The following is a 15,989-nucleotide window of genomic DNA, read 5'->3' on the forward strand; positions in this document are numbered from 1 at the left end:
GAAAAAAGTGACCATTTAATTTCTTAATTAAATTAATGCAATTTTAGTTGGCAACAAAAGGAGAGCATAAATACAAATAGAAGTGGATTCAAGTGACATTATCCAAGCTGTTGCATCTTTAAAGAGTGAAGAATCTGTTAATCTGAAAGAAAGGAAATAAAGAAAGTTAACACAAAAAATTAAAGTTAGCGTAACGTCTCGTCAGTAGTGGAGGACCAATATGCGCCCAGTTTGAAATCATTGAACTGTACCAAATAGAACAGTCTTATCTTGGATCCTCCTTCTTACTCGAAATACCTACCCAACCAAGTTATCTTATTCCATCATTCTTGTCATTATTCCCTCCACATCATATTCATTTTTTTACTTTCCTACCTTTTGCACACATAAAACTGTAACTTTGGAGGCCAAAAAAGAAAAGAACTATCATTAATCAAACCAGATTGACATTAACTGCTTTCATTTGAATATAGTTTCAGCAGTAAATTATCGCCACACGCATGACTTATCTTTATATATATATATTACAGAATATAAAGATTAATTATGCAGTACTAAGACTAGATAAATATATCTACTGAAATAATAATTACTTAACAGACATTGGGCCCGAAACCCAGAAACCCACTGGCTACATCCACTGAGATTTGGATCCCTTCTTGTTGAATGTTCCCTATGATGGAAAGCTTTGAAGGAGAAGGAGCAAACGCAAAACAGAAAGTTCCAATATTGTCTGCGGGAATTAAAATGTTGCGTGCTGGCAGCGTGAGGATCGGGCCCCCTGTGAAATAAAAGGATACGGTTGGCACCCGAACCGACAGAAACCCGTTCAAGTTATAGCATGTGTCGAAAATGGATGCTCTGGATGCACGTGGAAGATTGGTGGTTTGCGCAATAAAAGCATCACGGAATGCATTGTACGCTGCCGTGGGAAGCCTTGTGACGGCGGTGCCGGTGTCCATCACGACGCCTCCATCGCCTTGCTCGCCTAGTGAGAAAACATCTTCTGATATGGGCACCTGCAAGGCTCCGACTCCAAGACCCGAAAGTCCCACGTAGTAGAAACTTGGGGCCCGAAGGTTGTGGACCAGGGGAACCCATGACGCCCCAACGGGCATGGATTCACGTCCGAATTCAAGTGACCCGGATGAGCCGGTGCCCCGACTTACCAAACAATAGCTAAAGGCTCCACCTGTTTGGCCAGCCAGCTGCCCCACGAAAGACATGGACCCACTTCCAAGACCTAACAACCCACCCGCTCCCACAAACATGCCTTGGTTCTTATGCCCGCACCCGATTGCCACGTTTTGGATAGTGGTCCGACCCATGGTTAGGGTTTCAAGTGCCAGCGTCCCTTTTGTGTAGGAACCGTCGCCATATGACACCTGGTAGTGACATCTACCTTCTTGACTACACCCTGCATATGCATTCTCCAGGCGGTTGCAGGTCACGGAGGAGCACGAGACTCCAGCGAAGGAGGCAGAATTGGCCGGGTTGAATACCGGGTCGGATTGGTGGTAACACTGGTCACATGGCTGACACTGGAGCCATATAACGTCACTTCCTGAGTCAATCACAACGTACTGACTTATTGGAGGGCTTCCAACTCCAATTCTAGCGAAGTATTCTCCACTTCCCTCTTCCATACCCGAAACCACATCCGACCCGAACGCCTCGGCCTCATAACTAAGCCGTCCAGTTAAGGATGCCACCCTTTTCACGTCTCTCTTCATTCGATCACTGAAACGCCGGCCAGGATCGTGACGACCTCCACTGTCGTGCAAACTTATCATTTTGTCTCTGTGAACTAGTCTGAGCTTCCCGTTTTGTTCCTTACTCTCCGTCTCTCGGGTCAAGTTGAGTTTCGTTTCTTCAATGCCTTGTTTCACATCAAGGTGTTGAAAGTGAGGGTACGAGAACGAGACGCCCCTGTGAGTTTTCGCCGTAGTGGATTCAATGGAAGTAGTTAAACTTTGAAGGAACAAAAGAAGCATCAATATCATCCCCATGATTTTGTGTTTTCACCATTGATGAAGGTAGAGAACGAGCTATTTATACGAACGTTGGCCTCTGGGAGAGAGAAATAATTGAATCGGTAATTACCCCCCAAACTTCAATAGTTAGTGGAGGGATTTGTTTTATTTGGCGAGATGTTAATACAGTTTGTTTCTCAAACTAATAATTTGTTTTCTAAGCACTAATTATACTCCTCTAGTACCATTTCAAAGTCAGAGTATAGAAATTTTTTCTATCATATTTATAAGTCTAATCATTAAATTTTTCATATAAGTATGTAGTTTTATCTTTTATATATTATTGTTAGCTTTGTTTTCATGTATATAATGTATATTAAATTAAATAAAAATAAAGTTAAAAATTGTTAAATTTTAAGACAGAGTTAATTAGGTTTAATGTTTTTTTGGGTATCTGCAAAATAGGTTGGAAGTATTTTATAAATATAACCGGTAGAGTACTTGTTAAGAGAGCTTTTAATACAAATTAAATGAGTATTATTTTAGAAAACAAACACACATTTCTGAAGAAATAATTAACTTAATTAATTTAATGAATAGTTATCTCTGTGATTAGCATGGTTGACGACCATTTTGTTTTGGGGCCTAATAATACAAGGGTTAAAAAAGCTATAACGATTTATCAATGCTCACCCACGCATCAACCACTTCAATTATTTGTTTACTTTTTATTGTATAAATCTAAATATCGTTTTACAATAAAACCAGGGCTGGTTTAATTTATGTAAAGATAGTGGGGTTGGCACTGATAAATTTGAAAGAAACTTTGCAAAATGTGCATGCTGTGTCGACTTTTCATTTTATGTAGATAAGTGACGTATTTTAATTTGCGCCTTTCTCCATAAAAGTTTCATTATTCCATCTAAAAGTGATGCTTTATTTACTTATGGTTTTACTTCGCCCACAATTCAGTATAAGAATTATTATATCTATTTAAGTAAGTCAAAATAAAAAATTTAGTTTAGGCCCAAAAAGTACATATTTTAGTGACTATTTTTTTTTTTCCTGATGACAAGACAATTATATGTAACAGATAACAAGCAGTGGCTAAAAATTATACTTATATTAATTGGAGACATTTTTATATTGTAAATATTACACAAAAATTACTCTGAATCTATTTATAAAACTGCTTAATAGTTCTTAACATAAGACTTTTCATAAAGCATTTTTTAAATATTACCATATACGGTAGAGGGAATTAAAGTCTCACATATAATTAAGATTGTGATTGACATTGATGAAGACTTTAATATAGGATAATTCAGAAATATTTTTTTCCAGTTTTTGACAAAATCAAAACTATATTATCGCCGAAAAAAAGTAAAATAAAAAATAAGTAATTTTAAATACTTTTCTTAATATGCATAATTTATGTAGTTAAAAAGAGTACAACGACTCTAGGAATTTAGCGCAGATGTTCATATATAATTTTCTTAAAACGTTAAACTAAGTCAATTCGTATACATGATACAACAGTTGATATTCAGAGAATTGTCATACAACAGTTGACATTCACTCAAGAATTGTCAATTTAAAAAGTGTTATCTTCTTTCTCAACATCTGTATATCCTCAAAGTAAAACTATCGATGATTCCCCATATTTAGTGCTATCTGAGGTTAATTTAGGGAGTCATCAACGTAACTTTTTCTTTTTTAAAAATGTATCTGCTTGTTTTTGCAGGAAAATTAAGTAATTGCACTGTATAGCCTTGAACGCAAATATCATTAAGTATGATAGAATTAAGGAAAACAAGCATTTTTTTATTCATAATTATTAATTTCTCGTAGGTGATGAAGTTAAGGATTCAGACGAACAGAAAGTGAAAGTTAAAGGAGGTAAAAGTCATGTTAGGCTCTATGATGCTATGGCACAGTGGTGTTATACAAACACTATCAGAATATGCATAAGTCATCTCTGGTTCCACGGCGCCAAGGTAGCAACACTATCACACAAGTTGGATCCAAAAACGCACAACTGAATTAAAAGCACAATTCTGAGGATTTTCTTCCATACAAGTCAAGGGCTTATTTTCTTATGTTTGCTCATTATGGATCTTGAAGGTGGCTTGAAGGCTTGACTAGAGAAAGGTTGTTAGGGCTTGAAAATGGAGAAGTTGGTGGCACGAACGAAAAATTGGCCCCAATTACTGGTTTCCTCTTTCATTTCTTTTCCTTTCTCTATCTTTTATTTTAGGATTATATTCTTTTGCTTTACTTTTAAAAATAAGTTTTGGTTTACGACAATGGTCATTGTTAGAACCAAGCAAATACTTCCTACACTGGTTTTTATTACATTTTTATTTTAAGCAATGTAGAAAATTAATTTAAATTAATCTTAATAGCGTTTGACTTTTCTTTTTTCTTTTTTCTTTTTTTCATAGTTTCAGTTTTACAAACACAATAACCTATTTGTGTCGTGGTCTCTTCCACATCTATAACTCTCAACGTCTTCCTCCACCCATTATTGATGTTTCGCCATTGTTGTTGGCACTCTGCCTTTTTTCCACCATTATTGCAACTTGGGTTTCTTGCATTTCTTGTTATCAACCCCGTAATTGTCTCTCCTTCTTTCTTGCATTGTTTTCTCTTCATTTGTTGGTGTTTAATGCTTTTAAACTTGAATATATTGTATTTAGGAATCATTACTTGATTCTTGAGACATTATTTTTGCTTTTGATTGGTTGTTTTGTAGGTTCGCAATTTTCCGAGTATTGCTTATGTCAATTTTCACTATATGCAATTGCAATTGGGTTTGATTGTGGTTAGTTGGTTTGGAAAACATATGTATTCGTTATAGTTATACTTGAAATAGTTGTTGGAGCTATAATGTGTGATTATTTTGCAACTAGTATCGATATATTTTTTTTAATTTTTAAGTAGTTTATGTTGAATTTTTAGACTATTGTTGGTACAAACAATGTGGATATTATTTGGGTAAGTAATTTATTCAATTGAAAATTTTGATTAATAAGAAACTTAAACCCAAAGTTTCATGATAAACAGGCTTTGTCTGTGTTACTTTTCTAAACTTCAAACTTTTACTCTTGAAAGGCTTTATTTTGAAGTCAATTATGGAATTAATATTTAATTATGCAATTGTGTTTATTGGTTTGGATAACCTAATTATTTGTAATGGTGACCCTTGGAATACTTGTTGGAACTTGCATATGTTATAATTTTGAGATATTTAGTTTAAATTTCTAGTTTGATTTTTTGTATGAGCAATAATATATAATTAGCTTTTAATTGTTAAAATTTGCCTCTTCTTTATTGCTATTGCTTTTATAATTATGTTGAAACTTTGCAATGCCTTATATTTAAGAAAGGGACTCTAACAATTGTTTTAAAATAAATAAGGCAACCCCTTAAATTTTTAATTATTAGTTAAGTCAACTTATTGACTAAAACTTAATTATTTGATTCAAACAAAGTCATATTTTAATTAAATAGAATTGAACATGAGAGTTTGATAAACTTTATGCTCATTCACTAGGTAGTAATATAATGGATTGTAGTTGGATTAAAGTTAGAAGAATTAGCAAAGAATATAAAGATATGGTAGAATGATTATTGAAATTTTCTCAAAGAAATCTGCCTAGTAAAAGTGGGGGTGTGTTGTTGTGCTTGTGTGATAAAAAAGAACTAACATGGTATTGATGTAATAAAAGAGCATCTTATTTATGATGGGATAAATTTGACATATACAAATTGAATATGAAATTATGAACTTACAAAGACTTTTTTGTCCTAAAAGGAAAAGGTTGCATGATGATATAGATGATATAGAGGGGTAGATGTGGTTTGTGATGTTAGTGTAGAGTACTTTACGTGATTCTTTCTTGTGTGGGAGAGCTTACATAATAATGCAAAGAAGCTTGTGTACTTAGGGTGTTCTTATTAATAAGGAAGCTAGATTACTAAATCACAAGCTTAAAAATAAACTTTAATTAGTATATATTAAGTTCCATAATTCTTCGCAAAGGAAGTTTTTTTTTAATAATACTAAAATTTATTACAACAAAAACTCAAAAAACAAAGAAGTCAACATAGTTTTCTTTATCAACCTCCCTGTAGGGTGAAAGGTAGCTGATTTAGGATGCAAAAGTTACCCTCCATAGTATAGGAAAGCTTAGCTAAGTAATCAATAAGAGCGAATGACTCTTTGTAAGTATGTATGGGTACAATCTTCCAATCCTTTTGAAACAAAATTCTAGTATCATCTATCATATCCTTAAAAGGATGATTTAAATCACAACCCCTACATAACAAAGACAAGGCCTAAACATAGTCAAAGTGCAGTATTATTTCTTTGCAGCCTCTAGACTAGCACAAATGAAGACCATGTTTGATTCCAATAAGTTCTGCAATAGCTAGAGGAATAGAAGTGAGTTTCCAACTAAAATTGCATATCTACTTACTAGTGCTATCCCTTATTACTTCTCCACAACCACTCTTGCCATCTTATAGTATTGAACCATCTATTTCTAGCTTAAAATGCTCAACCATGAAAATACTCCATATTGCCTGTCAAATAAGAGGAACTTTAGTAGAATTTACAACTTGCCATAAGATTATTGTCCCAGCATGCATGAAAGAGGCTATCTTGAGCATTCTTATTGATAACAACCTGGATATCCCAATAGATGTAGCTCAAAAAAGTCAGCCATCATAAAGAAAGTTTTAGCTATTCACAAATACTTGTTTATTACTAGAAAGCTTTTCATTGGAAGAATATATTAGAGATTACATGCATGTTCAATGCATTTTTTATTATACTTGCCATTTAAAAGAAGAACAAGATTGAGATCACATGCATGCAATAAGAAGTGTTTATCATTCAATACAATATGAAGACAGATTTGATTGATTTGCATACATATATATTTAGACAAATTTATCTAAAGCCACTATCTATTTCCTATAGAGTCAGAATTCTCTAACCTTGCTATTACCATTGAGATGATCAATTCAAAGAAGTTACAAGGACCAATGCAACTTTCATCACTGAATCAACCCTTTTTAGCTTCTGAGTGTTATATATATGTACCATGTATGTATATATTCAATTATTTATAACTTAAAAAAAAAACACATAAGGTAGTTAATATTGTTTTCTTGTTTGATTAAAGCCTTTGTTGCCAAAAAAAAAAATTCTAATATCAATTTTTAACAAGCATAGTTGCTATTCAAAAAAAAAGAAGAAGAAAAAGAAGAAATAAATCCATATGAAGAAGTTATTGACCATTCTATGGATATTGGAGAGTCAAGAATCTTTAGCCAGGTTTGACTGCTCCTTCTTTAATTTTTGCAACCACTATATTGCAATTTATCCACACATGTTTGCATTTAGCCCAAAGCATATGTTGTATTTCAAATATTATCTCAAGTGGTAAATTTGTAATAAATTAGGCTCCCATAGTTGGGTGAAGTGAGATAGTCTAACTTTTCTCTAAGTTTACATGCTCTATATGCCCCTATGGTTGTTTTTGCTTAGTGTTGTTCTCTTTGCTATAGTGTCATATACTCTTTGGTCTTTGGTCTCTTTTGTTCTAGAGCAATTCACGAAATAAAATAGGTGAAGTGAGTGAATTATTTCAAGAATCCCTTAATTCTAATAATCTTAACTTCGATTAGTCATCCTATAGTTTTGCTTTTCTTTATAGGGTCCATATTTGGCCTTGGATATGATTTTGAATGGTAATGCCATTGATTTCTAGTATAAAAGTCTAATAGGTTATCTAATAGATGTTAAAACCTTTTCTTAGGGGAGAATCAGAAGGGAATTAGCATTTGTCTAGCACCTCAGGGGAGACTTTCATGTGACTAGTAGTATAGGAAATGCATATTTAATTTAGCTTGAGAACGAAAGGCGTTAGAACTATATTCTACTATATTGTCCTTGGTCCATTATGAGTATATCGTGGAGATGCACTCATGAGGACCTTATATGGAGGTTGATGATGAGAAGCCCACTAGGGTTGCATTATAGGTGTAAAGTCTACTAGTGGAATACTTTACAATGGAGGTTGCGGTTGCTATTGGTGAGATTCTATGTGGTTTTTATGAGTTTGAATACATGCAGAGTTTCTCTTATAATATCAAGTTTATAAGGATTCAGGTTTTGGTTGACCTCTCTTGTCCACTATTAATGGCTATTAGGGTTCAACTTAGGTCCTTAAGGACGGTCTAGGTTAGATATAGGTATAAGAGTCTTTAGGATTGGCTTTTACTATGGTTGAATCAAGCATGTTGATAGGATTGTGCCCGAAATTATGTTCAAATGTATTATTGTTGCACAAACTTCACATCTCTTAGGATTTGGAGTGCACTTTGTGTAACATCCCAAATTTTGGGCCTAAAAGTACCTTTAGCCTGAAATGAGTAGGCTATTAGTGCTTTTTGGCAAGAGCTCCAGAAGTTCCTTGGAACGACAAGAGGATTCCGAGGGACTAAATCGCAAAGTAAGAGTTTTTTAGAACCACGAGATGTGCAAGTTAGAGACTTTGATGAAGTCTCGAAGGTTCAAGTATGGGAATTAGAGATGATTAAGAGCCAAAAGTTATATTGAAAACCTCAGTAAGATGATTCTTGAGGCTCAACCCGAGCAAGGACCTAATCATAAATTTGGAAAGTCTCGAGCTGGAAAAGGAAAGTGATAGAAAGTACGCCCAAAAATTTCAAAAAAATGCCCAAAAATTCAAGAATAATATTAAAAAAATTCTAGAAAAATGAGAAATGAGGTTTTGCGACACGTATAAGATTAAAAATGACAAAAATGCCCTTGAAGGAATTTTATAAATTCTTAGGGTTTTGGCTAATTATGAATATTAGCTGAAATTGAATTATTTAAAATATGAGCAGACCTCAATAATTAGATATAAATAGGGAATAAATACTTGAGAAATTATTGTAAGTTTTAAAAATGATTTCATCCCTAGAAAGTGAAGAGATTGACTTTAATAGAATTTAAAGTCTACTTATACACTATTTGGGGAAAGTCAAAATAAACTATTTATGGGTTGGTTTTTGACTTGAGGAAAATTAGAGAAATTTCTTGTGATGAAAAGATAGTATTGGTACCCTAGAAACATTCTCAGAGTCATAGATCGATAGAAAGAATTTGATCAAGTTTACTTCGAAATAAATATTTTTAAATATTTTAATGAAAGAACAAAGGGAAGAGCACCACTCCCATTTTATACATGTATCATGTGAGGATAATTGTGTTGAAAAAAGGATGTCAAAACATGTCCCTGTGTTACTGGGTAAGTTGGGACCCGAAAAAGTACTCGATATGATGTAAAGTCATAAAATAGGTGGACAAATAGCCAAAGGTATGGTTATGCATGAATTTTCCTTTATTTTCCTCCTTATTTTAATGAAAATTTGATGAGGGGACATGGATGAAATAATACATTTTGTTAAAGGTCAAGTTTAGAAGAATAGAATTATGTAATAAAATATTATGTTTTTCCATATGTGTAATAGGTGGCACATGAGGTGTCCCTTGAGGTGGCATGAAAATTGAATGAGAAGGACACCTAAGAGGGTTAATGTGGCAAAATTATAAGAAAATGAAAGCAAGATCAATACAAGTGGCTAGGGTGAAAGTAAATGGTAAATTTGAAGGATTACCATAAGATAAATTTGGCTTGTATTATAAATACCCCTCCTCCCCTAGTTGATGAGAGTTTTGGCCAACACTAAAAGAGAGAGGAGGAGCAATGAAATTTTGAAGGAGGAAAAGAGGAAGAAGAAGATCAAGACAAACCTTGTAAGATCAAATTTCAAGACAAGGTAAGAGCATGTTTTTTGATGTAGTTTATCTTGCCATTGGTCTTATTGAGCCTAGCTATGGTTTTAATAGATTTTGAAAGCTTGAAACCCTAAGTTGAGATGCCATCCAATTGTGTTTAAACTACAAAAAAGATTGTTTGATGTTAGATTAATGATTAAGAGGAAGAATGGCGTTGTAATCAAGTGGTTTTGTGATGAAATTGGAAAGAATCCAACTTCCCCTTATGTTGTGTAATATTTTGACCAGACCTTGATTTCTTTATAGGGTTGGATTTTGATAATTTTGATGCTTTCAATGTGCTTAGAATGAAAACTTGTGTGGGGTAAAGGTTAAAAAACAAGTTTGGAAGTATTAAATTAAAAATAAAAATTTTGGATTCCAAACCTTAACCTCTTGACCAAGTAGAGTTCATAGGGAAGGAGTTGAATTTTGTTTTAACTTGAGCTTAAAAACAGATTCTACATGCAAAATTATGGGGGAATAGCGTGTGGAATTAATTTTAGAAAGATTGAAATTAAAACTTAAAAGTTAGAGGTTGAAGTATGTGAAAGAGCAAAGTATAAATGTCATTAGTTTTATAGCTCTAATAAATGAATGATAATAATGTGTCAATGTGATTAGAGTTATATGACATTAAGAAAGATGAATGGAAAGGTTAATCAAGCAACCTTTATAGTTAGAAGCAAAGGGAACAAGAAGAAAGATTGAATGTAAAAGGCCAAAAGTAGCAAACCTTACCTTGCTCTTGTTCTTGGTATTTGCTTACATGTATTGCATGTTTGTATGTTTATGTGATTTTATAAACTTGTGTATTATGAATGTGAATATCTTTAAAGTATACCATAGGCATATGTTTTTTATGATAAATGCATGATAGTTTTCAAATATGTCATTATGTTATAAAAATGTTAAGTTGCAAGCATGTTATGATTGCCAAGCTTGCCATGTTTGTTTGAATAGTTATTGTTTACTACTGAGATTCTCCTGAATCTCACCCTTTCTTAACCAACCCTAATAGCTACAAAGAGATGGGAGAACAATACAAGATATGGAAATGCAAGAATGAAGGGAATAATTAAAGAATTGAATAAATTATTGTAATAATTCAATATAATGATCAATGTTTACATATGCCATTGATATTATGTAATGTGTGAGAATAATAATGGCATGTATAATTAGCTATAATGATGTAAGGGAATGGTTAGTGCATTGATGGAATGATAATATGCATGAAAGAATTAATTATGTGTTATTAAGGTAAGTTAAGGGGATAGTTTATCCCTAAAAGAGCCATAAATTTGTGACAGAGTAGAAGTGGGAAAAATGATAAAACCTACCCATGAAATTTGGTATTCTTAAAGTAAACATCCTGAGCTTTAAAAAAAGTGATAGATCACTTAAAATAGATTGTTTGCTAATAGTTATGACTACTCAAAATTAGAACAAAGAAACTAAAAAGTGATAATTTTTACCAAATAAATAGTAAACTTTCACGAATTAACTGTACTAATTAATAGTGGTTAAGTCCAAATGTATATTTTTTCTCTTTATAGAACTAAAAGAGCTTTAAATGGAGACTTAGATTACCTCAATAAAAATTTTTTTATAATTAGTTATGAATTTTCAAAGTTGGGCCAAAAATCTAAAATTTACCACTGAATAGTAACCCAAGAAACAAATTTTAAAATTTTAATCTATGGGCTTATTTCATGATCCGTTTGAATTGTAACACTTTCAAACATGTACTAAAAAGCATGGGGTAAATGTTTGTGTAGGATTATAGGTTTCTTTATATTTCCAGACTCAATATGACATTTTATGATAAAGCCAAAACTAGAAAAATGTTAAGGATTTGGTTTGTTTCACCAAAAGGTAATAAGCACTTACACCCAGCTCATACGTTTCATCCTTTGATGGGGATTATTAATGTGGGCATTGACTCAAGCTTAGATGACGACGACGATGATGCGGATAGTGGTGGTTTTAGTTCAAATAAGAGACTTGCCAGCTTCTAATCCATTTGTGGAAGTTCATATGAAAACCTTAATTCTAGTAAGCATAGATAATAGTAATTAGGTATATCATATGTGTCATCTTCATATTGATTCTGGCTATGAAAGTTCTTCTAAGGACATTCAAGTTAACTTGCTCATTTCCTTTTCATTTAGTTAAGGTGGAATAAGCAGCAAAGAAAATGTATGTGGATAAAACTCTAGGTCCAAATAGATTTAACATGCGTTTCTTTCATCTTTTATAGGCCCCTATCTAAGGTAATTTTTTCTTGTATTCTTCATCAGGGGGACCCTTTATCTTTTTATCTAATTACTTTAAGAGCTAATTTTTATCCTACTTGATTTTGAGGGATCAACAAATTTGTTTATGGAAAGGTATATCTATTTATAAAGAATCCTATCTAGTTACACATATGATGTATGCTAACAATACTACATTATTTACGAAAGCTAACTTTTCTTCCTTTTAAAGGGAGAAGCATGTGTTACACATCTATGTTGACTTCTCTAGCCAATGTGTAAATGTTAATAAATCTCTAGCTTCCTTAGTAATTTATCATTCTTTTACCTTCCATCAAAGTCCCTTTGTCACAAATTAGATATAATTTAGCTAATTTCTTTTGAGTCTAGAATAGGACTTTAAATTGTATGCATCTTCTTAAGTGAGAAGAGGTATGTTTGCCAAAAGAATTGGATGGGTTAGGAATCAAGAGTTTCCATCACTTCAACAAAATTCTGGTATCCAAAAATGTTTAGCCATTTCCTTTAAGTCCCTTAAAATTCTTGGTTAGCTCTTACTTGGTGGTTGAAATAGCTATCTAGGAAAAAGGATGGTAAGCTACTTTTTAAATCAATGGAGTCTCAAATCTAAAAGGATTATAAAGAGATTTCTACTTTAGTTTTTGATAGACTTTAATTGCATGTAGCTAGTGGCTTGAATATCAATCTTTTTATCCGCCAATAGTAGCCTATGCAGCAGATTACCCCTACTATGATGACTATAATAAATGCTCTTATTCTGCATGATTCAAGTAGGTGTAACACTACTCTAGAGGTTTCACAAGCCTTAGATAACTCGTCAGATACATTGAACTCTATTTTCAATTTTCAATGTTTTTTATATATTGGTCTAGAAAGATCATAAAAAGAGACAATACTTTATGACAAAGAGGTATAAGACACTTATTTTTTGGTTGAATTAGATGGTTTTATTTAACAAGCATGTTAATGTCTTACCTTTCGTACCTAAGATCAATTTCTTTTTATGGATAGTCTCTAGGAATATCCTCCCACCAAGACAAACTTGAGTCTTCAATTGGTTCCCAGTATTAGGAGGAGGATCAGGATTATTTGTTTCTACACTATCCTTGGGCTAGGGCTATTTAATTTGCTTTTGCTATGGGTTTTTACGATTTCTTTAAAGGTGTTACTGAGAAAATCTTTGATTATTCTCTTTTTTTTTCTTGATGATGCTACTGACATTAAATTGTAGGTAGGCTCCATGCTATACTGTATGTGATCCAGAGAAGGAGAATATTCATTCTATTCTACATCTTGTTTAGTGGGCGAGCGCATTTTCATGCTGTTCGAGTTAGAGAATCAACCTGTGGAATCATGGATAAATGAATGGAAAGAATTCTAGACTTTGTGACTTTAAAGTTTGGTTTAATGGACGGTAGTTTGAGGAGTCACAAAGAAAATTTCAAATGGGAATTAGTAGTTTCCAACAAACTCTAGAAGTTCGTTGTTAAATCTCTTGGTAGCGGCCCCTAAGAAGTCTTATACTACTATGCTGAAAAGTTGTGCAATAGATCTTCTTTTGAGTCTATTGGTTGTTAACAATATTAAAATTTTATTAGATAGATTCTCTAGGTTTGGTTTTATCACATCCTAAAACTTTTCACCTAGCTATAAGAGATTAAAAATTGGGATGAGGATTAATGTAGGAACTAGACAGGGAGATAAAACAACTTTTGTTGTGAAACCTCGAAAAGGTCCGGACTGACATTTTCATAATTATCGGTCTAAGAAGGACAAAACGGAAAAATTTGAGAAAATTTCTAGAAAATTCTCAAAAAATAGAAAAAGTATAAATTGGAAGCTTTGGAAACTCGGTTGAGGTCCGAAAGGTGAAATTTTGGTGAAAGCAAATTATTACGGAATTTCCCGTAAATAGAGGTTTTTTAGGAAATTACTAGGAAATTGAAGGAAAATAATTATATTAAATAGTTGGAGGCCTCAATAAATTTGGGAGAAAGATGGATAATTCATCAAAAAGTGTCACTCCTCTCTTTATAACCCATTACACGTTGATTGGAACTATTATAACTTGTTTCGTAGCGTTTCCAGATGAAAAATCTCAATTTCAAAATTTTACCTTTAATTCTGTCCGTATATTGTTCATCTGAAAATGGGCCACTTTTGAAAATTCATAACTAATTCTAAAAAAATAGAAATGTGGTGGTTCTAATTTTCACATGAAGCTTGCTAAGAGTTGTATAGAGGAAAAATATTTATTAGACTCAATTCCATCCAGAACAATACCAAAAAATTCAACAAAGTGTACTGTTTATTTGGTCAATTTTCCAATTTTCAGTAATTTTGTCCAATTTTGGAAGGGCATAACTTTTAGCAAAAAACTCCAAATTTAATAGTTTACCACTTGATTTAAAGCTGAAAATGAGATCTATAAGCCTGTAAAATTTCATATCCAAATTCTAATAATTGCTTATTATTTCATGTGCCACAAATTTGACCTCTTTTAAGGAGTTTTTATCCCCTAATTCTGTTTTCTTTAATTCTTTTCTCTTTTTTCCTTTACCCACATCCTTTTAGCATCATACCATTCAAATTTCTAACACTAGGGCATGCCATATAAACATAATTTACATCATATTATCATTTATAATCCATTACAAACTTGGCATAAAGTTGGATAATACATCACATAATATTCCAAAACAATATGACATTCACAAAGCTCTTCTATCCCAACACCAATTCCTTGCCTTGATCCATGGAGGAGACATTTCCTATTTGAGACATATTTTAACATAGGGAATGAGATTTCTATGAAATCTCAGTAGCATTTGAATTACAATTATCATGCAAATCAAGCAAGTTATCATGTGACATGTTATCATATCTCAAGACACAAACAAGCCACATAAAATCATGCTTAATGTCATACTAAAAGAGGAACATCAACACTTCCACAATGGCATAATTCAATGCATTTGGCTAAAGCATAAGCCAATGTTATTCAACCAATCCATGCCACAACACAAGTTCCTCCATCTAAGAAAATAACAAATCACATTAAATAAGCAAGATTAAAAATCAAATTATAATTCAAAGCTACCTTTCTAATACTTGTCCAATTGGCTAGTTCAAGAACAAAGCTTCCTCTTTGTTCCTCCTCACAATGCCTATTAAACCAAGCATAAACATATGCACATTAACCACTAAACAACTTAATTACAACACTTTAACTTCAACTTAACAATTTCCCCCCCTTTCTTTGATTTTTAACAAAATGATTCCTTCTTTAGAATCAATGATCTCATGACCTATTCTTACACAATTTTTCATGAAGAACCCAATGGTACAATTAGATTTTTGAAATTCAAACTTTTTCCCCATAAACAGTGATTGGTCGAATAGGGCGTTATATATCTCCCAAAAATTCTATTTTTTATTTCAATGATTTTAAACCCTTTCCAACAACATTCCCCTACACAAAAACATGTTTTAAAGCCATTGGAACCATCAAATTAAGCCAAAACAATCAGCTCCTACATGAACAATGCAATGCCAATGACATATAGAACCCTAGGTGCAATTTCTTCCAAAAACACAACCATACACCACTTAATCTTACTTGTTCCACTTGATTATCAAGGTTTCTATCTTTTCCTAAGCATCACATGATTGGACCGAATTTAACAGCATTTTCCCATGATTTTTCTAAGCCAAAATCCTAATCCAATCAATATAAAACTTAGGGATAGTGATGCTTAGACATACCTTAATATTTTCTTAGTGTAAGTTGGATGATTCCTTGCCTAAAACACTTAAAATTTTTGAAAAAATAGGGCTGGAAGCAAAATGGCAGAACCTCTCCTTGTTTTTCTATTTTTC

At 32.7% G+C, this 15,989-nt stretch overlaps 1 protein-coding gene across 1 annotated transcript; it reads right to left on the minus strand.

Annotated features, from left to right (window-relative positions):
- Nucleotides 1-429: 429 nt before the first annotated feature.
- LOC114747230 (protein ASPARTIC PROTEASE IN GUARD CELL 2-like) lies at nt 430-2,010 on the minus strand. The gene has a single exon (XM_028935525.1). The coding sequence runs from the start codon at nt 2,007-2,009 to the stop codon at nt 594-596; it is 1,416 nt and encodes a 471-aa protein (XP_028791358.1). The 5' UTR covers nt 2,010; the 3' UTR covers nt 430-593.
- Between the last annotated feature and the right edge of the window lie 13,979 nt (nt 2,011-15,989).

This window comes from Neltuma alba, unplaced genomic scaffold (genome assembly GCF_004799145.2).
Source record: "Neltuma alba isolate B1F8T4 unplaced genomic scaffold, ASM479914v2 tig00005267_pilon, whole genome shotgun sequence".
Classification (NCBI taxonomy): domain Eukaryota; kingdom Viridiplantae; phylum Streptophyta; class Magnoliopsida; order Fabales; family Fabaceae; genus Neltuma; species Neltuma alba.